The 24,561-nt window shown below is 44.3% G+C and overlaps 1 protein-coding gene across 12 annotated transcripts in view; it reads right to left on the reverse strand.

Annotated features, from left to right (window-relative positions):
- Positions 1–124: 124 nt before the first annotated feature.
- Positions 125–24,561, reverse strand: part of crocc2 (ciliary rootlet coiled-coil, rootletin family member 2) — a 33,349-nt gene continuing 8,912 nt past the window's right edge. For 5 of the 12 annotated variants that reach the window (XM_068591140.1, XM_068591137.1, XM_068591139.1 and 2 more), the window contains 36 exons: positions 22,524–22,676; positions 22,336–22,419; positions 21,665–21,768; positions 20,458–20,602; positions 19,886–19,992; positions 19,106–19,312; positions 18,075–18,171; positions 17,827–17,916; positions 16,674–16,808; positions 16,210–16,409; positions 15,670–15,852; positions 15,075–15,219; positions 14,845–14,991; positions 14,528–14,758; positions 12,180–12,373; positions 11,594–11,721; positions 11,083–11,252; positions 10,794–10,973; positions 10,343–10,477; positions 10,105–10,248; positions 9,334–9,389; positions 9,166–9,220; positions 7,808–8,046; positions 7,569–7,728; positions 7,301–7,468; positions 5,831–6,215; positions 5,631–5,755; positions 5,367–5,487; positions 5,106–5,269; positions 4,575–5,015; positions 3,850–3,999; positions 3,571–3,771; positions 2,635–2,769; positions 1,988–2,167; positions 1,796–1,875; positions 774–889 (listed from right to left, as the gene is read on the reverse strand). In XM_068591140.1, the coding sequence (XP_068447241.1) occupies positions 841–889; positions 1,796–1,875; positions 1,988–2,167; positions 2,635–2,769; positions 3,571–3,771; positions 3,850–3,999; positions 4,575–5,015; positions 5,106–5,269; positions 5,367–5,487; positions 5,631–5,755; positions 5,831–6,215; positions 7,301–7,468; positions 7,569–7,728; positions 7,808–8,046; positions 9,166–9,220; positions 9,334–9,389; positions 10,105–10,248; positions 10,343–10,477; positions 10,794–10,973; positions 11,083–11,252; positions 11,594–11,721; positions 12,180–12,373; positions 14,528–14,758; positions 14,845–14,991; positions 15,075–15,219; positions 15,670–15,852; positions 16,210–16,409; positions 16,674–16,808; positions 17,827–17,916; positions 18,075–18,171; positions 19,106–19,312; positions 19,886–19,992; positions 20,458–20,602; positions 21,665–21,768; positions 22,336–22,419; positions 22,524–22,676 (5,688 nt within the window). In that variant the 3' untranslated portion in view covers positions 774–840. Of the gene's footprint in view, positions 266–733; positions 890–1,155; positions 1,876–1,987; positions 2,168–2,634; positions 2,770–3,570; positions 3,772–3,849; positions 4,000–4,574; positions 5,016–5,105; positions 5,270–5,366; positions 5,488–5,630; positions 5,756–5,830; positions 6,216–7,300; positions 7,469–7,568; positions 7,729–7,807; positions 8,047–9,165; positions 9,221–9,333; positions 9,390–10,104; positions 10,249–10,342; positions 10,478–10,793; positions 10,974–11,082; positions 11,253–11,593; positions 11,722–12,179; positions 12,374–14,527; positions 14,759–14,844; positions 14,992–15,074; positions 15,220–15,669; positions 15,853–16,209; positions 16,410–16,673; positions 16,809–17,826; positions 17,917–18,074; positions 18,172–19,105; positions 19,313–19,885; positions 19,993–20,457; positions 20,603–21,664; positions 21,769–22,335; positions 22,420–22,523; positions 22,677–24,561 lie in introns of those variants that run through there. The other 7 variants (XM_068591142.1, XM_068591138.1, XM_068591136.1 and 4 more) reach the window with 7 other exon arrangements.

The following is a 24,561-nucleotide window of genomic DNA, read 5'->3' on the forward strand; positions in this document are numbered from 1 at the left end:
GGCACCGCGGCGGGGAGGGAGGAGCACGCACACCTGAGGCAACAAGAGCAAAGCGGAACAGGACAAGACTGTACGTTCCTCCTTCTCGACCACAGCAGTCTGAATCCTCCCTGGACTGCTCTCTGGCTCTGTCTCTCACTCCCGTCTCTTGTCCTTTAGTAGTGAACGGGGCTTCTTGTGTAAGACAAGGGAATACTGTAGATTCCTTGCATTCTGCTTGCTGCTGGGTACTGCACTCTACTTCACTCTACTACACTCCGTCTCACTGAAATGAAACGAGGGAAGGAATGAAAGAGGGGGAGCAGCGTGATTCAGCGGAGATGTTTTTTTTTTTTTTTTTTTTTTTAACAATCCAGTGATTTGGTCCCTGATGGTCAGCTTAGAAATATCCTCAATAAAAGCTCTATTCTGCCTGCCAAAGGAGTTCTTTCAGTTTTTGGCCCCACCTCCCCACAGGGATTCACTACCTTGCATAATTAGCTCCTTCCAGCCAATAGGAGAAAAGAGGCTGGTAACTGGATAACCACTGGGCGGATTTATGATAATCAAAGGGCTGCTTTAAAGAAACTCGGACAAGATTTTCCCCTTTCAGTGAGAATCCTACTACGTACAGTTACCAAGGCATGCAAAGTTTCACGTTAAGAAGACTGCGTGTGTGCTGCTGTGTGAATGCAACACTGTACAGTGAGCATTGTAAGTCAGAACTGAATTGAGGGAGAACACGGATACTTACACGTACAAGTGGTGACTGCAGACGCAATACGTTTTTGGTTTCTGATCATCAAAGGAAGTCCACGTACCGTCTAAAGATTTAGAGGGTTGTGAAGGATTACAGAGGAATCACCAGTGAAACTTCCAGGGAATAACGATCCCTGCAGACTTCAGCAATCTTTGAAAAGAAAAACACTTAACACAGCACTGGCAACAGAGAGCGAAGGTCATTCTCTCACCCACAACACTAAATCCACAAAGGCTTTTAATGGTGCGAACCTAACGCCAGAACTCACATGCCATGAAAGGGCAGTGCTGTCCTTCTCAAAGTTCACAGAAAACCTTCTTATTCCCTATAATAAAGTTGTGTGGCGAGCAGAATAAACACAATCTCTAATTATCAATTCACAACATCTTTTTTGAAACAAAATTGGATAAATATGCTCCGAAACACCAAGTTTATTAAAAACAATCACAGCTTTTGCACACACACATATTAAGAGAGTCAAAACATAATAAAATAAATCGCAATAAATCTGTATGCCTGCCTGATACACTCATCACAGCGATGGGAAAATCTGCAAACAATTACTGTAAATATTTGGATATATATTCTCATTAGTATACACAAATAGTGATTACATGACATATACAATTGGTACATGATCAATATGACAAATGAGTATAGGAACAATCACCAGAGCAGAATGAAGCACCAACTGAGGAAACCTTTCATCACAATGTTTCCCAAAAAAAAAAGGAGAATGGCACAGCATAAACAGATTTTGAAACACCAACTGCAGCAAGCGAGAGGAAATCCCTAAAACAATTTGGCACATCCAGTCCCCTTATAAACAAAACACTCATTGTTTGTTGTTGTTGCGTTTTCCTGCAGATTAATGTAATCCGGTGTGCACATGTGCATGGGCGGGGCCGAGCGCCTCAGCAGTGTGTATATGTGCGTATACATGCGATTCCAAATGTGGACACAGCTCGTAACATAATGTTGTTGGTAAGCTGCCAGAGGAACAGTGAATGAGGAAGCCAGAGGTGCTACATAGGTCACTGCAGGGTCTCCGCTTACAAACCAGGTTGGAGCATCTGATTGAAATAGGTCTGTCGTCTTCTTGTCTCCTGATCCAGCTGCTCTTTCAGAGTCAGCACCTAATCAAAAGAGAAATGAGTGTGGGTGAACAAACACAAATACACAGACATAATCCTGTACCACAAAAGAAAGACCTTTCCAACAAATGATCCACACTGAGAATGAAAATACCTGTTCCTCCAGGCATTTGACCCTATGGCGATGAGCCTTCTCCCTCGTCTCCAGGGCCTGCTCTGCTTGAAACTGGCTGTCTCTGAGACGATCCGTCTCCAAATCCAACTCCTGGTGATGGCGGGCCGTCACCTCCAGGAGGCGCTGTGTGTGAGCGTGCTCCAGCTGGGAGGCTCGGGCCTGAGGACCGTTCACATTAGTTTACAGAAAGGAAATAAAGGTTGGTAACAACAATCTGCGGCTGAGCCGAAATGGAGCACTCAGAGGTTCTCTGACCTCTGGGGTTACTGAGGTCGAAACCCCCTCACTCACTTGCCTGGAAACTGGAAAACACATGTTGGTGGAAGGCAGCTTTGTTTGATAGATATACACAATCAAACACAAGTTCGAGAAATTACATTGGAACAATAGCCGTTCTCTTTTTGAGAATTATGATAAGCTACTGCTGTTCAAATGCAACTTGTCAGTGCAACTACCCATTGTATTTTCATACTACTAAAATGCTTAATGTCAAAGAATTTTAGTAGCGACAATACACACAACTTGTTTACATTCATGTTATATCTGGAGGGACATGTTCTAAATTATTGGCCCTGTCCTCACAGTGTGACCCCATCCCATGCTATATGATCTAGCAGAACTCTCACCTGCACAGCCTGCAGCTCACTCTGCTTTTCAGCCAGCTCCTGTTTTAGGCAGCAGACTGTCCGTCCCAACTGCTCCCGGTCCCTTGCCGCTGCTGCCGCCTCCCCCTCCTCCCTCCTCAGCCTCTCCATCTCCACCTGACGACAACACAAGGGTGACATAATGTGAACTACTTTACCATGATTGCTCTGCACCCATGTGCTTTCCTGTAATGCATGTAGCAGAAGCTTAGCTCAGAGCTTCTTGGTTCTCACAGTCCACCTACAGGTTTCCACGGCTTCAAGACCACTTTGTGCCGTGTGTGACAAAGGAGATGTGGAAAATGGAACAAACCAAATGACAACCTGCAGCACGGCGAAAAAGCTAATGATTCAGATTATCTCCTCCTGTATGGATTAATGTAAGTGCCCATTATTGTGCCTTAATGCTTCGGCAACTGCACATCTCACTTGATCCAGAATGTGGCAGCGAGGCTTCTGACCAACACTAAACACATATTACTTCACTCCTGGCTTCCATATGTACATGGGTTTCCAGCAGCTTTAAAATTTACATTAAGATGATTTTAATTATATTTTAAAGCCCTTTGTGGTTTGGCTCCCTCATATATTTCAGATCTTTTACCTCATAGTCGGCACCAACACTTTTCACGTCTCCTGACAAAAAGCTGTTCAATGTTCTGGGGTGTAACTATTTATATATATTCCCTACAAGCCACTAAAATAAACCACTGCAACATTTCTTTCAATATGTTTTTATTATCATGTATTGTACTTTATAGTAATGTGCATTTGTTACTGAGATTTAGACAAATCTAATCCTAAAAAGTAGATTAATATCTTGCTGGCTGTGTCCCTGTTTCCGGTTTCATGGCAGCAGCTTCATATACTATATTTACCATGCATCTACAGTGCAGTGCAGCAGATAGGCCAGCTCACCTTTTCCAGTGTCTTTCTGAGCACTGACTTGTCCTTGCCAAGGCGCGTCAGTACCCGCTCCATCTCTGCTCTCTCACTCTGTAGCTTTTGCAAAGAGCTCTGCAGATTGGTGACCTTGTCCTGGAGTTCCTCCTTCTCTCGCTGCAGCTGCTGGGAGCTCCCCTGGGCCTGCACTTCAGCATCCTGCTGTTGCTTCAGGCTCTGGGACGCAGTCAAGCGTCACATCACACATCACAATGGAGCCTCGACCTTTGCGTCTTTATCTGCAGTGAGACTCACCTCCTTCAGTGTCCTGTTGTGCTTCTCCAGCTCAGAGTTTTGAAGCTCCAAGTCCTCTTGGACTCTCTGGAGGTTCTGGGTCTGCTCTGATAGTGTGTGGCTCAGCCTCTTTTTGTCTGAGAGGGCATTTTGTGTTTGATCCAGACGTTCCTAAGGTCACACAAACGTTGATAGACAATGAGCCACTCAGTTTCATCAAAACACAATTTTGGCTGACCCTTTATTCCTCCCTTTCCTTTATATTTGGTGTCTTTTTACGGTCCATGACATGTTGTTGAATGTTCCAGGGAAGTGTTTTGCTCTCGTGTTTTACTGCAATGACCTGACAGCTTTTGAGCAAATCAAGAGATTTATACTAAGCATGTCATGTTTTTGTTTCCTCAGTATCTTTAAAGTGCAGTTCCAAACTAAGACCGGAAAGCTCTCCCGAGAAGCTCTTGGAAAATTAATGAGCTTGCCTGAGCATTTTATTGCTCGGCCTTTGAGGTAGTTCAGGAAAACCACAGAGGCAAATGTAAATAAGAAATGCTCAGTGTGGAGCTGAGGAGGTTACATAGCTGCACTGTAAATCAAAGCACAGTAATGGAGGTATGGCTAGTCATCTTATTTTGAAGTTTCAATCAAACATCTTTGTGTTGAGAAATGGGGGTGCTTGCAAATAAAAAATACGCAGTGAACATGATTTGTTTTATGTTAGATACTTTTTTCTTCCTAAAACTCTGTACCTGCAGCAGCCTTCGGTCCTGCTCGCTGGCAGTCAGAGCTCTCTGCAGCTGTGTAATCTGCTCCTGCAGGGCTCCGCTGCTGGTCCTGTTGTCGCCGAGGGTGTTGGACAATTTGTGGATCTCTTCTCTCAACTGGCTCTCATGCTGCTCAGCTCGAGCCAGTGACGTAACCAACCTCTCCTCGCTGACCCTGAGCACTGCGCCCTGGTCCTCGCTCTCACTCAGCCTCCTCCTCAGCTCTGTCAGTCTTTCCTGCAAGGCCCCCGCCTCTGCGTCCAGCTCTGCTGCCCTGAGCTTGGCCCTTTGGAGCTCGCCTTCGAGGGTGCGCAAAGAGAGCTCCAGACGGCTCACCTTGCACTCGGCTGCATGCAGGGACTCCTTCAGCTTCTGATGTTCTACACTTGCGAGCGATTCCAAACCCTGCATGAGCTCCAACTTGTCCTGCGGAGGAATCGGCAAAGGACAGTTTATCAGTTGTCACTGAAGATGCTGCACTTTTGGTAAAAATCTGTCTCTTTGCCTTTGACATACTTGCAGTACCCTGGTCTCAGCCTCAGCAGCTTGCAGACTGATTTTGAGCTGAGCTACTTGCTCCTCAAGGTTTCTGTTCTCCCTCATTGTGGAACGTACTATTTCTTCCTGCATGGAAAGGGATGTATGCGCCTCGTGCAACCGCTCTGCCATCTCTCTGTTTCCTGCAACAGTATGTCAAATTGTTAAAATGAGCAGTATGTCTACACAGAATAAATAACTAATATTTATTGTGTTTGTAGGATGTCCAAGTTTTCTCACCATGCTCTGATTGCTTCAGAGACCTCTGCAGTTGTAACAGCTGGGTGGCTGACTTATCCTGGCTGCCTTGGAGCTTGCTCACCTGCTGACTTAGACAAACTATCTGAGCCTTGGCTTCATCCTGAAGGAATAACACAATTACAACAATTCTGCTGAAATATAAACACAACAAATGTTTTGTTTGTTATTTGTACTTATTTGTTGAGCAGAACTAGTGGTCTGAAAAGCAAGACCGACTTCAGGTATTAGGAAGTTAAAATGTACCCTGTCTCTTTGTGTGTCCCTGAGTTCCTGCTGGAATTCCTGCAGGGTTGTATGTACTGTGTCCACATCCAGCTCTTCATCTTCACCACGGGATAACACAGATCCATCTGTCTCATTGTCTTCCCCTAACCAGAGAACACAATTGATGAAAAAATATGCAAACATTTGCATCGTCTTATTATGAATGTGCATGACCATACCTTTTACTTGCAGGTGGTTCCTCCAGGGAGAGGGAGACCGTTTGTGGGACCCTGGGGTGCCCGAAAGCCTGGCATGGCCTGTGCAGACGGTGCGGCGCAGAGCTGAATACAACCTCGCCAACTTAATCTTCAGGTCCCTGCATTTGGCATCGCCGAGGCTCAGCTGCTCTTCCAGGCCCTGGACCTTGCTTTCAGCAAGGCCAACCTGTACAGAGAGTTGCTTGACCTGGATCCCACCGTCTTCGAGTGCTTCTTCCAGCTGGGCCGTTGTTTCTCTGTGCCTCTGCTCACACTGTTGCTGATAAGTCTCTCTGTCCTGCAGCAGCTCTCGGTTCTGATGCTCCAATGTCTCCAATTCCACCACACGGCGCTGCAGACCTGAAACCTGCGTACACACACACACACACACACACACACACACACACACACACACACACACACACACACACACACACACATACACACACACACACACACACACACACACACACAAAAGAGTCTCAAGACAGACCTAATATTCTCTACGCCTATTGCATGTAGGTGTGATTGTGAATTATGTTATTATTTATAAAAACTGTGATTTATAATCTTTCACAATTTGAATACATACTTGTCAACCTTTTATTGCCAGTAAGCTGTTTAGTTTTTTGCAAAAGTTGAAAAACATACATTTAATATTAAAACGCCCAGTTAAGTCATTGAATCGACAAACAGCATGCTACTTTACATAATGATCTGCCAATTCATTTGTGTTTGGAAAAAGGGATGTCACGTTTGCAGAAATGTGGGCGACGGGCTGAACATAGTTCTGAGAAAAACAACGCTCGCATGTAATTTTTGAAGAAACATGCCTCGAGTGTTATCTAGTGACAAACACTGTGTAAATAATGGGAACATGGTTTCTGTAGAGAGTAAATGTGCTTTGAGCTGACAAGCGAGTGAAGTCCACTGATAGGGGTTTAAAAAAACTGTATTATGAGAGGTTAAGAGGTACAAGAGTCAAGACTGAGGGACAACGTAATACTTCGGCAGATATTTAAAATACTGATTTAGAAATGTTTTTTATTTTGTTTTGAAAAAGGAAACAATAACCAGACTTCAAATATATCATAATAATAAGTAAACCCTTCAGAGTTGCCTCCTTGCTCTAATTGACTATCTGCTGCGGTCATGAGAATTTACCGACCCTAACAATGGGGTTATGGGACTGAAGAGGTTAAAAAAAAAAAATAATAAAGATTGAATAGATGTGATGCAGAAAAATTGGAAAGAAATCAAGTTTCTTTGACAATTTACTATGTCAAAGTAGAATCCAAGATACCCATCACTGTTACAATAGAATAACAGTGTCCTATCGTGCATGTTTTCTGTCTGTGCGTGAGTATGACAGGTATTCTTCAAGTATGTATGCAAAGGTGGAATGTTTGCTCTGGCATGTTGTCAACAGACTAATTCCCGGAGGCCTGCTACCTCGTTCAGCGCTGCCTCTCTGCCAGCCTGACACTCCAGCACTCTCTGCTTGAGAGTGAAAGCCTCACGACGCGCCTCCTCCTCCTTTTGCTCCTCCTGACATACACGGCCCTGCAGCTCTCGCAGCTCCTGTTTCTGGCGGCCGTTCTCGCCCTCGAGGACCTTTACCTGCTCACGTTAACACAGCACACACACACACATTACGTGGAGGTAATCCCTTATTTGGAATAAATCAGATGGAAAGCGGTTAGGCTCAATAATCTTTCACCTGTCTGCGCAGCTCTTGAACATCTCTGCGTGTCTGCAGGCGAGACTTCTCCAGCTCTCTCATACTACTCCGTAGGGTGGTTGACTCTTGGATCATCGAGTGTCTACATTCCTCTGAGACAGCAACTTTCTGTTCCCTCTCCTCCACGGCTCGTCTCAAGCTAGTCAAGATAAGTTTAAGGTTAACAGGGCAGGCTGCTGACATTACGGGAAATCTGTTGTTTCATGCGACAGCCATACCTGCTGTTGTCACTCTCTGCTCTCTTGATAAAAGCTCTTAGCTCCTGGTTGGAGGCTTGGATAGCCTCTTTCTCTCGGGTCTCGTCACCCAGGAGCCTTTTTAGGTCCAGGACGTCTCTCCGTTGCCTGTCCCGCTCCTGAGCACACTCCTGGAGCTCTCTGTGAGCCTCAATCAGCTCCCTTTGCCCTTTATTAAGTCCATCCTCTGTCTCCTGCATCTGCCTACGAAGGACCTCTAACTTCATGTCCGAATTAGGGAAAATAAAAAGTCAACGAGGATAAATAAGGAGGTTTTATGGATAAACAGTAAATCTCTCATGCATGATGTTAATAGATAAACTGTTTTTTTTTTTGTTCAGAGACTTTTTAGTTCTGGTGTGGATTGGTGTCAACCAATTTCTGAATGTAGTAGGTGTTTAAATGTGTATTAACATCTTATTATAAATAGTTGATTGGGACCGAAAAAAAGGGACAAATAAGCCTTCAAAAGCTTTTAAAACTTCCGTCTATTTATCATATGAATGTATATCCTCAAAATTCATCAAAAACTTTTATTAGGCTGTTATCTACAGTACAACGAAAGCTCAAACACATGTATGTAATCAACAAATCAAAACGGAACAATCCATCAGCGTACTGCAAGGCTGATTTTGGATCAGATAACAGTTTTGAGCTTCTTTGTTTGAAAGCTAAACCTCAACATCTACTACTTTAAGTGCTATGCACACAATCTCAAGACACTGCTAAACCCATATTCGATTGTATTGCAATATGTTGTGTGTAACGAGAAAAGCAGGGAGGACAGAGCTTATCTGGGCATGGATAAGAGCCAGGAGGGCCTGTAGCCAGGTGCTGTCTCTCCCCGTCTCCTTGCTGCGTAGTGTTAAGAGTCCACGGAGAGCAACATGATAAACAGCAGCTACACCGGAGGTGGTGGAGGAGGGGGAGGAAGAGGGAGGATGAGGAGCAGGATGAGGACGAGTGTTATGTTCAGAGGCCACACAAGATGGTTCTTTCTCATAAACTCTAATGTGAGAAAAAACAAACCAGTGCTGATCTTGCCAATTATACTTTATTTTATCAAATATTTCTTTTAGGATGAGGGGGGATAGCGGAGGAGGGCAGGGAATATGAGGGCAGCAGTGTTGTATTATGTGGATAGGAGTGGGGGGACCTCGAGTCCCAGTGGAGCCAGCCTTTCGCTGCTGCAAGGGCGAAAATAAACACTCCCCCACTGGCTTATTTACACAAGGGGTTAACTCAAACTTTGATTTCATATTATGGTACCAGGGACCGTATCCTCTCCCCCCCGCACACTCTCCCTCTCTCCCCTTGCTCTCTTCCTCTTTCATGCTCACTAGCTCTCTGTCACACAGCCTCACTCCTGCTCTGTCACAGTCTGACATGAGAATCCTGCGATGGGATTAAAGAAAATAATCAAACAAGGAAACAGGCAGGGGTGGCGGCCAAATATGACAGTGTCGCCGAAGCTTGACTTGATAAATGGTGGGAAGGGCTATCCAAACCTCAAAACTCTTCTGCTCTGGCTCCACACAACCTCATTCACTATTCTCTGACAAGGCTAAGGAGACAGAGCGAGGACAGGATGATCCCCGTTTTTGCTTTTTCGTTAAAACCACAATGTCCAACACAGATAAACAATCCACTTCTCCAGGGAAACCAGGCTTTTAAATGAAGGCATGGTGAGGCCTGTACAGCTCTGCAGTTACATCTTAATGAGGTGACTGTGAGCTTGTTATTTCATGAAAAACGCCCAGCGACCCTGTGGCTGCGATTCTGACCTCAAGCAACCCCAAGAGATGAGATTTACTGCTCTCATTTGGCTCAGGGAGGTATGTCACTGAGCCAAAATTATGGTCCCTAATTGCGCTTTTATGTTTGTATTAAGGTCAATGGAACTAAATTTTCCTCCAGGAAAAAGACACAGAGAGCGAGTACTGAAAGCAAGTCTTAAGGTTGGACACCACCTCTCCTTGTAGGATTTGGCCCTGCATGCTCTGCACCTGATGGCACCCTGATGCTAGTAAAGCTTTGCGGCATCTGCCAATGTCAACAGTGGCCTATGGTAAATGGCTCTCCCTCACACTGGTACTAATTAGTGCAAACTCCCCCACACATGCTAGGAACAGATCCATGGTCTCCTATCCTATGCCAAGCAAAACAAGCCTGTATTTCCTATCCGTTTCTGTGATCCTACTTTTTGATTTCCTTTATAGTTCCCTGTCCATATCAACATCCATGGTTTTGCTGTAAAAGCTGGAAAAAAGTGTTCTCACCTCCTGTTGTGTATGTTCTCTCTGCTGGTTCAGCTCTCTGACCTGTTCAATCAGACTCTTCTTGGTATTCTCATGGGAATTCAAAGACTCCTCAAATTGAGTTTTCAAGTCTTGCAGCTCAGACTGGAGGATGGCTGTAGCCTTCTGGGACACACAGGCATACATATCGGCTGGCTGAGTGATATGTAAAGAACGAGTATGAGTGACAACAGCCAATGTGACGCTGCCTTATCTTTACCTTTTCCTGCTCCTGTTTACTAAGTGCCTCCCTCTGCATGCACTCGAGCTCCTTGCCTGCTGCGGCCAGTTCCTGCTGCAGGGTGGCGAGTTTCTCCGTGTTAGCAGCCTTCTCTGCCTCCTTCTGAGACAAAACCTGGTCACAAAAGACTGCGAGGTCAGGATCACAATAAGGTTTGTTTTACAGGGACTTGGACATACAGAAGCTATGGTTGTTTGAGAAACGGCCACCAAGAGACAAGGAATGAACCTCGCGTCTTGTATAAAGATACTGGCAAGACATACTGCCTTTGATGGACATTCACTGGCAACTGTGAAGACAAAACTTGTGATGTCACGGTAATGAGACAATTCTCTCACCCTTGGCCTATCCTAAAATACTTCAGTCCACATTTTAAGGTTCATAAACAATCATAACAAACCAATGAAGACCACCTCACACTCTCACACACCTGCTGCTTTTCACTCTCAGCCCGCAGGAGGCTTTGGTTGAAGTCTTGCTGCTGCCTGGCCAGCTCCTCTTGCACCTGCTGCAGCTCCTTTTGGTGGTGCACACGCCATTCCTCACACTGTCTACGCAGCTGCTCCTCAGCTTGCTCCCGCTGAACTGTCAGCTCTGCGCACTGTTGTTCCTGTCAACCACCAAACATGCACACACCCACCCCTGATTAGTTAATAGATAGCCAAAGCATCGGATTTATTGTTGAGCCCAACATAATATCTACTTAAGTCTCACTAAACCTTTTGCCGGCGTTCGGCTCCAAGCTGCTCTCTGTGAATTTGCTCTTTGCAGTTGAGGGTCAGCAAGGCATTCCTCTCCACCTGTGCCAGCTTCTCGTCCAGCTTGCTCCGCTCCTGCACTGCTTGCGCCAACTCGTGTTCAGCGTCCACGCGCATTCGAGCGGCATCACCTGGACAAATGAATCCCATCTCTGTCAAAAACCCACTCAATTGGTAAGATAGAGGCGCCCAGGATCAGCAAGATTTTGATTCACAGTTTTATTTATAAAGGGCACTCATCCGTGTCTTTATGTGGAACATGCTAGCTTAACGCGACTTATCCGATCCATGTGTGTTTGTGCGGGGTGGTGCGACCCTGGTCAGCTGAGAAAGCAGCTCCAGTGATCCTGCAGCCCAGCTGTTGCAGAGCTCAGAGCTGAAATATGGATCTCTAGTGGGCTGTTGGAAAGGCTTCATGGCCAGGGGCTTGGCACGAAGGACAGCGGGGTCTCTGAGGGAGGAGGCTACTCACGCGTCAAGGCCTCGTTAGCCAGAACCAAGCTGCGCCTCTCCCCCTCCATCCTGGTGCACTCGGCCTCCAGGGACGAGGCAAGCTCCTGGCTCTCATACAAAGCCGTCTCCAGGGACTCCTTCTTCGCGCTGGAACAAAGTGGTGTAGTGGTTTGAGCGATGAAAAAAACACCTCCGAACCAGTAGTTGTAGGTCATAAAGTTCAAAGATCCATCATGAGCGAAGTTTCCAAATAAAACTGTGTTACTTAAGGACTACTTAAGAAAGTAAAAATTGCTTAAGAAAAGAAATTACTTTAAATACACATTAGTAGTTGGTCTACCAATGTGTATTTTGGTTGTTTTCGATGCTTCCGGGGAGATTTACTGACTCGTTCCTTACACTCGTCATCATCCGTGCCTAACCCCAACCCTGACCCTGACTAGGAAAGACGAAAGACTGAGACTTGTTTTACTGTAGCTTACGCTGGATGCAACTGCTGAAAACAAACTAGGAAAGCTAGTTTTGGAAATTAAATTGGTCCCAAACATTTTAGAGGTCAGACCACACAAATAAACACACACACACACGCGCACGCACACACAAACCTCAGAGCAACTAGCTCCTGCTTGAGACCACAGGCCTCTCGGTCAGCGGAGCTTAGCTTGACATCCAGAGCCGCCCCGACCTTGGCCAGCTCCTCCCTGTCATGGGTAGCTTTCTTCAGGGCTGTGGTCTGTGTCTCAAGCGCCTTCCTGCACGCACACAGGTCCTCTGACACAGTCTGCATCTGCTTGTTGACCTGGACAAACACAAAAGATAATACCACCAAGTAATTAATTAATATGTTTTTGCAAAGTAAATGATGATTTTATTTTCACAAGTAGGAGTATGAGCAGAAGGAACACGGTTGATATTGTGAATCTGTTGGATTGAGAATACACCGTCCAACCTCTACATTTTATGCAGCCACATTGTACTAACGGTGAACTCTATATACCTCTCTTATTGCTGTTATGAAGCATAACTTAAACACATTTTAAGCGTTTCATGACAGTGTGTAGGAATTGCTGGCCCATAACAAATGTGTGGCCTGAAGCAAAAAAAATGATTAGTGGGGTTATCATTTTTTTTTCCAGTTACCACTTAAATCAATGTGACACACCACAGGACCTATACTGTATATAGCAAGACAAATAATGAACTGGGAACATGTGCTGTTGATGCGGAACCGCCTGAATTCTATTCAGCATTTATACAGCTCCAGGAACAGATTATCGTATGAAGGTACTGTGGAGAGGATTGTCCTGGGATTCAGCCGTTGGCTTTAAAGGTCGGAGTAAAACAATAATTGAGGCCTCGATGTTCGACAGGAACCAGTGTCATTCAAAAGAATATTTCAACACTCTGAGAAACACGCTTATTTGTTTTCTTGCTGAGAGTAAGATGAGAAGATCGATACCTTTCTTATATCTGTATGTTACACATAAAGCTGGAGCGAGCAGGCATTTAGCTTAGCTTAGCATTAAGACTGGAAGCAGAAGGGAAACAGCTTGGCTCTGTCCAAAGGCAAATCAGTATTCAGGCATCTGTAAAGCTAAAACATTTTATACCTTTGTTTACTTTACTCAGTACAAAAATTGAAGTGTAAAAACAACACGTGGTGATTTTACAAGGGGTTATGTGCAGGAACTATTTTTTGGCCTGGCCAGTGACTTCCTGAAGTCTCTGCCGCTCGCCTGGCAACCTCCCTGTGACAACAAGACAGCGCTGGTCAAGCCAAGAAACAGTTCCAGCGCGTAACTCCTCGTAAAACCACAACCTGTCATCTTTATGTTACTGTTTGTGTACAGCTAAAACAAACAGGGTATGAAGTGTGAATTTGTAAGTTTTAGAGCTGATGTCAGACATTTTATGCTACGCTAAACTAACCAGCTAGAGAGTGGCATCAATCTTCTCATCTAACCCTCAGCAAGAAAGCAATTTATCCTATTTCCCAAAATTTCATACTAGGGTTATTCTCCTGGTTTGAATCAAACAATAATAAAGCCTTATTCTGAAAGAGAAGATTTTTTTATTGTTAATCGTCGGATCTCAAAATTGTATTTCCCTGGCCAGTTACTAACACACGATCACACAATGGTTAATACTATAATAGCCCTTGCAACTTCTAATATTTCACTGCAACGAATTGTTTAAAAAGCAACAATTGCTGCAAGTTAATTTCAAACCGAACTAAAATGAACCCGCACTAACTAAATATTAGCACATGATGTCTTTCAGCCTCTCCTTAAGTAAATATGAAAGTGGATGAAGTACATCAATGTTATAGATGTGAGTGGCGCCCAATAAGGGGATGAAACATGAGCTTAGTGCAATGGGGGCCACTCCAGGGCTTGTTTTATACACAGATAATTTATTTTTACAGATAAGCTGTCTCAAAATGTTTGGATGGAATTTGTCAAATTGTTTACGTTTCTTATATTCTAGTTGAGATTAACGCGGATATCCCAGTTTCACATTCTGAACAGATAACAAAACAGGAGAGGATTCTTCTCATTCTTTACGTAACACGGAGATCTGGCTCTTGCAGAGAGAAGAATGGGAATACTTTAGGTGTAAATTTATTGGGTCGTTCACGAACCCCCACTGGATATATTATATGTCTATCTATTTATCTTTTCCAGTTCATATTTGTTCATGAAGATCCCTTGCTTGTTATGTCCCAAGTTGCTCATAAAACACAGAGCGGGTCTCAAACTGCGCTCCATATCCCATTCGAAAGAAGAAAAAAAAAGCATAGCAGATGTGTTCAGAACCTCCAATACATTTAATGTGACAAGAAGCTCCATGAACCTGCTGAAAGCTATAAATAACATCAACATAGTTCTCCCAGGTGGCAGGAGTTGGGGGGATGGAGGCTGAAGTGGTGTGTGACTGGCCGGGGGTCTCTGACCTGGGAGTGCTGCTCCAGGGCCCGAGCGTTCTCCTCGTGCAGCAGGCTCAGCTCTGCTTCTAGCCTCTGGCAGAGATCCTGTGAGAGGCTGTAAGAGCTTTCCAGGGCTTGTTTCTCAGCGAGCAGGTTCATCATCTGTTGTTGCCCCCGTGCTGTCTCCTCCCGGGCCACTGCCCGCTCCATTTCAGCTTCCCTTCTACGTCCAACGAGCTCTGTCTTCTCACCTTCAGTCTGGAAGGGAAACCAAAATATTTCACTTCTGTTCTGTTACACTCTGCTTTCTATCAACGCAGCAACGCAACAGCACAGCTACTGACCTGCAGCAGAATGCGATTGAGCTCCACCTTGTCTTTGGCCAAGCCTTCGCCCAGGGCAGCCATTTTAGCCAGAGAGTCTTTCAGGGCAGCTTCCTGATGCTGCAGTCTAGTGAGGGCTAACTCGTGTGCGGCACTCTGGGACTCCATCTGTGGAGTGAATTATAAATATATTAAGGATATATATTTTTAGGGAGACTCTAGTAAAACAGATCCGGCTACCTGGTCTGTACCTTGCTGAGAGCCAGAGCGAGGCTGGCCTTATCATCTTCCAACACCTCCTTTTGCAGGGTGATTTGACTCAGAGCCTCCTTCACTGTCACAAACTCCCTGCGCAGAATTGAGTGCTTCCCTTCAAGCTCCTCTAGACTCCTCTCGCTGAAATACACGATGCAACACATACATGTCTCTCTTACGTTGTTTCTTTGTCTCACACACACACACACAGATTATTGATATAAATGAAATCCCATAACAGCAATCTATCTCCACTGTTAAAGATGGGGAAATATTGGTGCCAAAGGGCAGAACACTGAGGGAGTTGCTTTTTTGCTGTATCGCATGTCCTGCTCCAATTCTTAGCTAATCAAATTTTTTTTTAAGCAAAAGAAACCCTCAGAAAGAGGAACACAAAGTTTCCTTCTTGCATGAGTGCAGTAATGCAATGTAAATCATTTACATTGTCATGCAAATGTCATCTGGGTGCATTGCCGGCCGGAGAATGACATGTGTTACTGATCTGAACTGTAAACAAATGGTGCTTGAAAACAATCACGGGTGACGGGATGTGTGTTGTGTAACGGTCATTCTCTCTCGCTGGGGCGGTACCCTCTCTGGGCCTCCGTGCGCTGGCGTGCCAGCTGCATCTCCAGATCCTCCCTCTGCTGCCTCAGGAGGTCCCGCTGTCTTTGGAGCTCCAGCGAAGAGCCACGCAGTGCCTCCAGCTCGGCACGCCGGGAGTCCGCCTCCTGCTGCAGCCCTGACAGCCGCTTCTCGATGCCGCCCTTCTCACTGTGAGACACGGAGGCAGAGAGAGGCAGAGTAGGAGGCAGAGAGTGTGTGGGGGTCAGTTGTTGCACAATGACCATCATCATTATTATGACACAAAAAAACTAAAACAATATCAACAACACACTTCACAACATAAACACTTGTTGTATAAATATTGTTTTCTGTTGGGTTTCAATACATTTTAAAATGTTCTGATAATGACCATGAAGATTTGTTACTTAAAAATTGTCATCAACAATGCAACATTTAAGCCAAGTGGAAATTTCGAGAGTTACAAAAACCTAGAATACACAGAGAAGCAACTACCTTTTGTCTGCAGTCTTGAAAAAGTACCATAGCTGCAGGATCAGGGTTTACCTGGACATGAGCTCCAGTGAACAGCGATATCTGTGGCACTCTCTGAGGTTTTCCTCGAGCGCTGTTTTAGCCTCCTGACTTTCCCTCCTTACATCCTGGATCATCTGCTCCAGCTCTCTCCTCTCAGTGTCTTTCTCTTGCAGGTGATCCCGCAGGGTGTCCACTTGCTCAAGGGCAGCGTCCAGACGCCCACGCAGGTCCTGGGGTTTGTTTGTGGTGTGCAGGTAAAGAAGCGACATGTTGAACAAATTATCTCTCTTAACTAGAGCTTCCACACATTTTTGGGCTTCCAGTCTCTTAAAACAAAGCTAAATATACTCGTTAGCAGTCAAACCCCTTTTTAATTGTCTCTTCTTTTATTTGTAGGACTTTTAGATGCCACAGAGATTTATTTTGAGTTTCTATACCCTGAGGTTCTAAAACATAGTTCTACAATGAGCAAAGAGCAGCCACTTTTAATGGACCTGTGTTTGTTTCTGGTGCTTGGAGAGAGCGCTGTGCACAGCCAGCAGGGTGGTGTTCTTAAGAGGAGACCGGCAATGAAGAGGTGAGGAGGATGCGTTTTCAGAGCCACTGCCATCACCCTCACCGCCAACCAACTGGAGACGAATATAAGGAAGGAGAATGGAGAAACATTTTCTTGGAGAGAGAGCAAGCTCAATTCGTGGCACCGGCACCTCATAGAGGCATGTCCGGTTTTCACCGCAGATGCCACTAATGACGTAGAGGTTCACTTCCGGTTTCCAACTGAGATTCCACAAATTACCTAGGGAGTTGCCACCAATTCTACGAGATATCACTGCTTTTGCCACTAGTTTTTAAGTCGTGGCACCGGCACCTAGAACGCTGTTGTCAGACATATATCTATAGTCTATATATATATATATATATATATATATATATATATATATGTATATATATGTATATGTATAAATATGTATATATATGTATATATATATAAATATGTATATATATGTATATATATATATATATATATATATATATATATATATATATATATATATATATATATATATATATATATACATATATATATATAACAACCCAATGCTTCGTTAGTTCAGCTAAGCCGGCAACTACTTTATTTATGTCTTTCTCTTTTGACTCAAAACATTTCTCTGCATCTCTCTTTTCGTTTTCCCCCCCTTTAGAATAAAAGTCTCAGAAATTTACACTCGAACACTGCTTCCTAAAGCGCCGCCCAGTAACACAATGCAATAGCTTACAGTAGCGAACTATCACAAATAGTCTGGCGTGTAAACTCACGCAAGTGAAGAGTGCACTCTGCTGCATTCAAAATTCCCTTTCAAAATAAAAGCACAGGCTATTTTTGCCCACGCAAAAACCTGTGAATCACTGAAAACGGGTCTGACACCAGCGTTCTACGAGATGCCGGTGCCATGACTTAAAAACTAGTGGCAAATGCCGTGGCATCTCGTAGAATTAGTGGCAACTGCCTACGTGATTTGTTGAACCTGAGTTGGAAACCGAACATGCCTCTATGAGGTGCCGGTGCCACGAATTGACTTTGCTCCTCCTGTTTTTTTGTGTGCTAACCCTAATGTGTGATCAAGGTGTGTTGATTTTGTTGCTGACCTGGTAGACATGACATAGAATATTTTGGAGGGCTTGGATCTCCGTGTGGAGGACCTTCATCTCAGCTTTATCCTCTGTTCTCCTCGTCTCCTGAGCAGGAAACCATTAAGGTCAGATAAGCAGCGCACACAGAGCAAGCCTGACATTCCCCAGACTGCAGCCCTCTAGACGAGGAAGTTGTGGAGTTTATCAGGCCCTTAACCACCCGTCTATCTACAACCTCCCAGCCGTGATTCCCAAGGTCCCACCATCCTATCCAGACTGATCTGCATGGTGTTGAGGCTGGAATCCTTCCCGCCGTTTTGGTCGCGAAGGTGCTTCACTGCATCAGTGAGCTCCAGGACTCTACATAGATCGACATGCATTGGAATGGAAAAAGAGAGCGGAATCACAAACACACATGCAGGTACGTGAGACACTGAAGGTACAAGACTGGCATGTGCTCCTCCTCCACTAGACCATCAACACTATCATCTTCGCTGCATAGAATTGTTGGGTGACAATGACTTTCCAATAAGATTAAAAGCAAGCTAAGATTCTGAATACAAAGGCACTGACATTCCTGCAGTCCTCTGCCTGAAGTAGAAAAGACATCAAAAGTGCTTGATGTGGAGGATTTTTATGATCAAAGCCCGTGTAAAGTTCTGGGGTTCTACATGAGGTAATTCAGTTTGGCTTTTCTTCCAATCATAGAAAGAATGTGAATTTTGCAATTGCACTATCAATGACCTCACGCCCAGAATTTCTACTTCAGTTTGTGATGCATTTTCTTCTCCACAGTCCTGGTCGAATAATCTCTACACTGACTTAAAATGTTCCTCATTGAACAATTACTTTCATGAGATGTTAATCATGGGGAGGAATACATCTACTTTTGAAAGGGGTTGAAGGATGATTTGCTTCAATGTAGTTATCATAGAAACCAGCGGACCTGAAGCAAAATGCAGCTTTATCTTATTTCATTTTTTTAGGCTGCACCTTCTTTGCAAATTAGTCGACCAATCTGTCATTTTCGTCCCAGTCGGTCGATAGGTTGTTTTTTATGCTGTTTTAATGTCCAATGACTTATTTCCAAGAAACTTATGAAAACATCTCTAAACACAAGAGTTAAAGTGGTGCTATTATGTGATTCTTTGTGGAGAAGCTCAATTTGACAGCTCTATCGATTAAATGAAACTATTATTTCGTCAAAATAGTGTCAGTATACGGAGAGCCTTCGCCATTTTGATTTCACTCTTTACGAGAGACCGGGTCACATAGGTTTTGGAGTTGACTTTACCTGGAGTTCAGTTCAACTTTCTCTGCGTCCCAGCGACCCTGAAGCTGCATGGCCTCTTTCAGCTTGTCCTTCAACTGCCTCTCCAGTGTTGACATGTCCAAACCACGAGAGGTGCTCTCTTGTGTTACTTTGACCTCTGTGGTCATGCTGGTGACATGCAGCTGCCTGCCAGCAGCGACACACTCCCCCCGCATATCAGACAGAGTCCTGTCGAACAGAGTAAAATCTATCACAATTTGCAGAATGTATCAGAACCTATGCAAGACTCTAGAAAAAGAAAGGGAACACAACGTGCTGTTTTCGTTCATACAGTTGTGAGCCATTAGCCTAATGAAAAAAAACGGTCTGTTTATGTTTGAAAAGAATGGATGTCTGTAGCGGTTAAGCTCTGGGATCAGGGCTCACTTTGAAGTATCTTCAGTTTAAGTTACAGTACTGTACAGCTGTCTATGAGCTGAGCAATCATTATTAAAGCAAATTACTCTGCAGTAGTGCTCACAGTAGTTCAACCTTATAGAAGCCATATATGAGGCTCAAGCTTTGTCCTGATGGATGATTTCAACAGTGAGGCTGGACACCTTAAGCCAACCTCCCCACCCACCTCACTGAGGAAACAATGAGCAGGGGGACTGGCGACCCTGTTGACCTGCTCCACTTTCATCCTCGGCTGAGAGGGAGACAGATTGCGGTTGCAGTCGTGACTGTGAGAGGCAAGAGGAGGTGGGGGTTCCTGTGGAATCCAGAGTTGCTGGAGGGATTCTGGCAGTGTGCCACGCTCACCTGTCAGTGGAAGTTCTTAGCTGGGTGAAAGTGCTGCGCAGGGAAGCAGCCTGGCGCCACAATGCTCTGACACGGGCCTGTTCACGACTTAGCCGGGAGGCGCAAATCTGCAGGGAGAGGAAGACAATATGGGGAACCGAAGACTGGAGGTTGAGTGGCAAGATTCACCTCACAGCAAATGATGGCACCCATCGTTTTATTGTGATCACAAACAACATGCAACACTGGAACGCTTGGACTCACACTGGCACACACACAAATAATTGGATTTCCCTGAATCAACAGATGTAGCCCATTTACGGCACGAACGCCAGATTGTTTGCACAAAACTTTCCTCCCCCTTAGCAGTTGGAATGTTTTCACAGGAAACAACAACTCAAAAATCATAGCAATGAAACGAACAGGGAATGAGAATGAACTGGCAAAACTGGCTATGAATGGAATTCCTACCCCATGTGAACTCAATGGGAGATTAATTGCACAATCTCTGTGCAGAAAGGGATAAACTTGAGCTTTCCCTCTTTTTTTTTTGACTAAAGCGCTTCCTTTTTGTGTTTTTTTTCTTCCCTCACTTCTTGCTCTCTGCGCAGACGGGAATCACACAAGTCAGCGTCTTCGCGGGCCTTCCACAGGCTCTCTGTTAGCTCCTGGTTGACAGTGCCCGCCTGCTCCAGCTGTTCCCGCAGCATAGAGTTGACTTGACTGAGGCTGGCACACCTGGAAACAACAAGCGTTAAGACCATTTGGCATTTTCCCCCCGACAAACGTCTGTCATAACACCCTCCTGTGATAACTTCCACAGCACCCAAACTCATACAGCCATACATTCATATTACATCTGTGGATCCTTCAGATCCACCTTTGCCAACCAAATTTACAGGGTGAACATGTGAGACAGTTTTATACAACTGTGTCAACATCGATTTAATATCAACCAGATCTGCTTGTATAGTCATTTACCAAAATGTTTAAATCATTCTCACACTAAACACGCACCCAGTTACAGTAATGCTCGCCACATTGCTGTTTGGTTATCTGTCTGAAAGGAAGCCAAACCCGTGTTTGCATGTATGCGATGATATCCTGTTTGAATGGAAGTGCAGTAATCCCAGTAAGAAGCAAAAACATTGTGCTGGTTGTAGGCTAAATCTCTCCATTGCACAGAGCTTAAGTGGATAGATCTTGGTAACGCTGCAGTAAGTGATATTTCAGGCAGTAAAAATGATCAGGTCTCTGCCATGGGCATTTCAAATAAAGTTCCATAACTGTACAAATCATAGGGCATTAAAAGCTGGCCTCAGCTGCAGAGGTTGGCCCACACTGAATGTGAAGCATCATTAAAATGCTTTGGAAGAGGGCGCCAACATAGACCCACTAATTTTCTCTGACAAATTGGATACTGAGATTATCTGCCAAGGGCAGGTTCGGCCCTCGCCCTGCAGTAGGGGCAGGGGGAAAACAGCGGGTGAGCTCAGGGAACTGCTTGGAATATCACTGGTCCGCACATTTGACAGAAATATTGCAGCGTGATTTCTCCTCCCCAATAAGAGACGGAGAAACAAAAGGCAGAATTCTAATGGGTTGGTCCATGAATGTACTCCTCAGAGTCTGAATCCAATTTGCTACTCCCTGCTGCTGTGGAGGATTTCTGGACTCTAAACTTTGTGCACTTTTTCCGAGACGCCCCAAAAATGTATTATGTGAATACAGAAGCAATGCAAGGTTTTTCTATTGGCTGGATGAGCCGGCTGCCCGCACTGCCTGGTGCCCATCACTCACCTCTTCTGCTCCTCCTGCAGCTGAACAGACTTACTCTGGATAGCCACATTGAGATCTTGCTCTGTCTGCTGCTGACGCTGGGCTGAGTCCAGGTGGGCCTGGAGCTGAACAAACACACACACACACACACACACACACACACAGAACATTAGCAGTTACCTAATATTTGTAAAGCAGCATAATTACAGTGGAAATCCCATTGGAGGCCACTTAGCCAAGAATAATATTTGGGTGAATTTCATACATTTAAATAAAAGTACAAATCCATGTTCTGCTTTTAGGTATGCATGATTCCTTTACTGGCTGTTAAATGTTTTTTATTTCCTACATAAACGATTAGATTCATACAAATGAGCATGAAATACTTTCTGTGCACATTTCCTGTTTTCTGTGTCTTATGTATATATGTTGAATGTTTCTTTTGTATCATTGTATATACTTTTATGGAGATATAATGGTGCAATGGTAAGTCTAAATGAATTGGAACTAACTGAACAAAAACATTTGCTATCTAACATCTTTTTGAAGTTGTTGAAAATATTTTAACATATTGACATTGCAATAATGCTGACTGGCCTCGAAGACCATAGCAGGCCCTTTAGACTTCGAATTGGAATATTAATGTCTAACAAATCCTAATCCTTTGAGGTGACACAGCAGTCTAAACATACCAACAACCTCATTTTCTCAGAATCTGAGGTCTTCTCCAGCACCTGCTCTTCTAGCTCCCCACATCTCTTCTTGTACTGAAGAACCTTGTATAAAACAAACAAATTGTGTAAAGTGGAGCCAAATGAGTAATCTTTTTTTTTCAGGTAACAATTTTTTTAAATCGAGGTCCATTTGTTTGTGTAGTCACCTTGGTCTGAAGCTTCTGGACGAGCTCTGCCTGTCTCTGCTGAGCCTCCTGGTATGCCTGCAGTTTATGTCTGTAAGCTCTCTCCTTGGACCCTGGTGATACACTGTCTTGGTCTGAGTCCACTGCTGACTGCAGCTTCAGCATTTGATCGAGCTGAATGGAGCGGATGCAAATGAACACCTGCACGCTTGACAATATGACAGGGCATTGCCCTTTACCATACATTGTTTCCACGCACTGCACTGAGTGACAGAAGGCGACAAATGGCTACAAAGCTTATTGTATTCTGTTTTACTAACCACGCATCAAGGGGGTACGCTATGATCATTTTTGCGGCCGTTGTGGGATTGGCTGTATTATACTGAAATCTATGTCCGACCAAATGCGGCGGGCTGCATAATATTATACGGGTGTAGTAAAAGTGGTAACTCAGTCCATCTCATCCAACTGTAATTATCTGGATATACCAATGATTAATGATTGAGCTTAAGTGTATGTTTGCTTTCAGGCGAGTCATTTAGCATTTTTCAACAGCTCCCTGTGGGTTGTGTTTGTCAAATAATAAAGTCAGTTCATGGGAGTTTTGTTCAAAGCATTTGTAATAATGCATTTTTCTGCCGAAGAAAAGAAAAAGAAAACATTTTACAATACAGCGCTCTTGATTGGTAGCTAGGTTTTAAATATATAAATGTCAGTCTATGGAATATCCCAGTACATCCTATTTGTATATTAGTGTTTACGCATGGTGTCTGTTGACTGCATCTAATATATATATATATATATATATATATATATATATATATATATATATATATATATATATATATATATATTAGATGCAGTCAACATATATATATATATATAACGGCCAAACACACTGGTCTTTCTCATCGTGGAATCTCATATTCTCATATCTGAAATCCAAATGTCCTGTAACCTCTCAACCTTACACAACCTAAACTCCCCCTGCACCACCCACTCTCTATCCTGGTGCCAGACACCCTGTCCTCACTAATACAAACCACATGGCCCTAGAGCACTACATCGTGCTGCGTGCCTTCAGCTGCCCTTGCCGACTTTCTTATTTAAAAAAAGAGGAGGAAGCGAGTGAGAGCAAGAGAGGGAGCCCCCCTCCCCTGCAACACACTCCAAAACCACCATCCAAGCCCTTCGAATCAACCCTGCGACCCAGTCCCTCCCACCACACTTCTGTACCTCATCTCTTCTCTGGGTGCTTAATCTCTCCAGCAGGCTCCAAGAGAGCCAAGACAATAGTCTCACTGTTCAACACCGAAACCCAGCTACTTTGCCACCATTATTAACACATTTGCAAATGCCCTTTTCAGAATTGTTTAATGCAAAACTACACAAACGGCCATTCGTGCACTTGGCTCTGTGCTTTTTGTGTTTTTCAGCGAGGACCCGGGAACACAGAAAGCTTCTTTTACTGCCCGTTGTTGAGGTGACACCTTTGGGGACCGAGAAGGGAGGAACAACATGGGCGGAGGGTTTGAATCACACAGAACTGCAGCAGCTGTGTTTAAAGGGACTCCTGGAAACAGCTGTGTGGGGAGCTTTAGTGATTATGCATCTTTTCAAGTATTTTGGCACAACTGTAGCAATAACACTGACTTACTAACAAGCATGTGCTTTATAAATACACCTTGAAAACATGGCCAGAGTACACATGGTTTTTCGCAGCGCATGAGCACAATCTACAGTTGGAAACGTACACAGTAGAGAGGGGTCTAATGTCATGACAGCTTCAGGGAAAGGGACCTCAGTACAAGAGAGACCACACTGTATTATATATCAATGAGAGGAATCAAAACACACCACAACTAAATCAAACTCGCCCTCATAAGCAGAAATTCATGAATAAAAAAGGCTCAGCTTATCATCCGCCACCCCCCTCCCCCCAGACTATTACCTCTCTGTTAAAAAAAGTAACAAGTGAGCACAATATAAACTTTACTAGTACAAGTAAGTTAAAAATAGCTCTGAGTTTAGGTACCAATGCAGGATTCAGATATTGCAG

Source organism: Clinocottus analis, unplaced genomic scaffold (assembly GCF_023055335.1).
Source record: "Clinocottus analis isolate CAN_PGR_092001 unplaced genomic scaffold, fCliAna1.0.p SCAF_25, whole genome shotgun sequence".
NCBI classification, from domain to species: Eukaryota; Metazoa; Chordata; class Actinopteri; order Perciformes; family Cottidae; genus Clinocottus; species Clinocottus analis.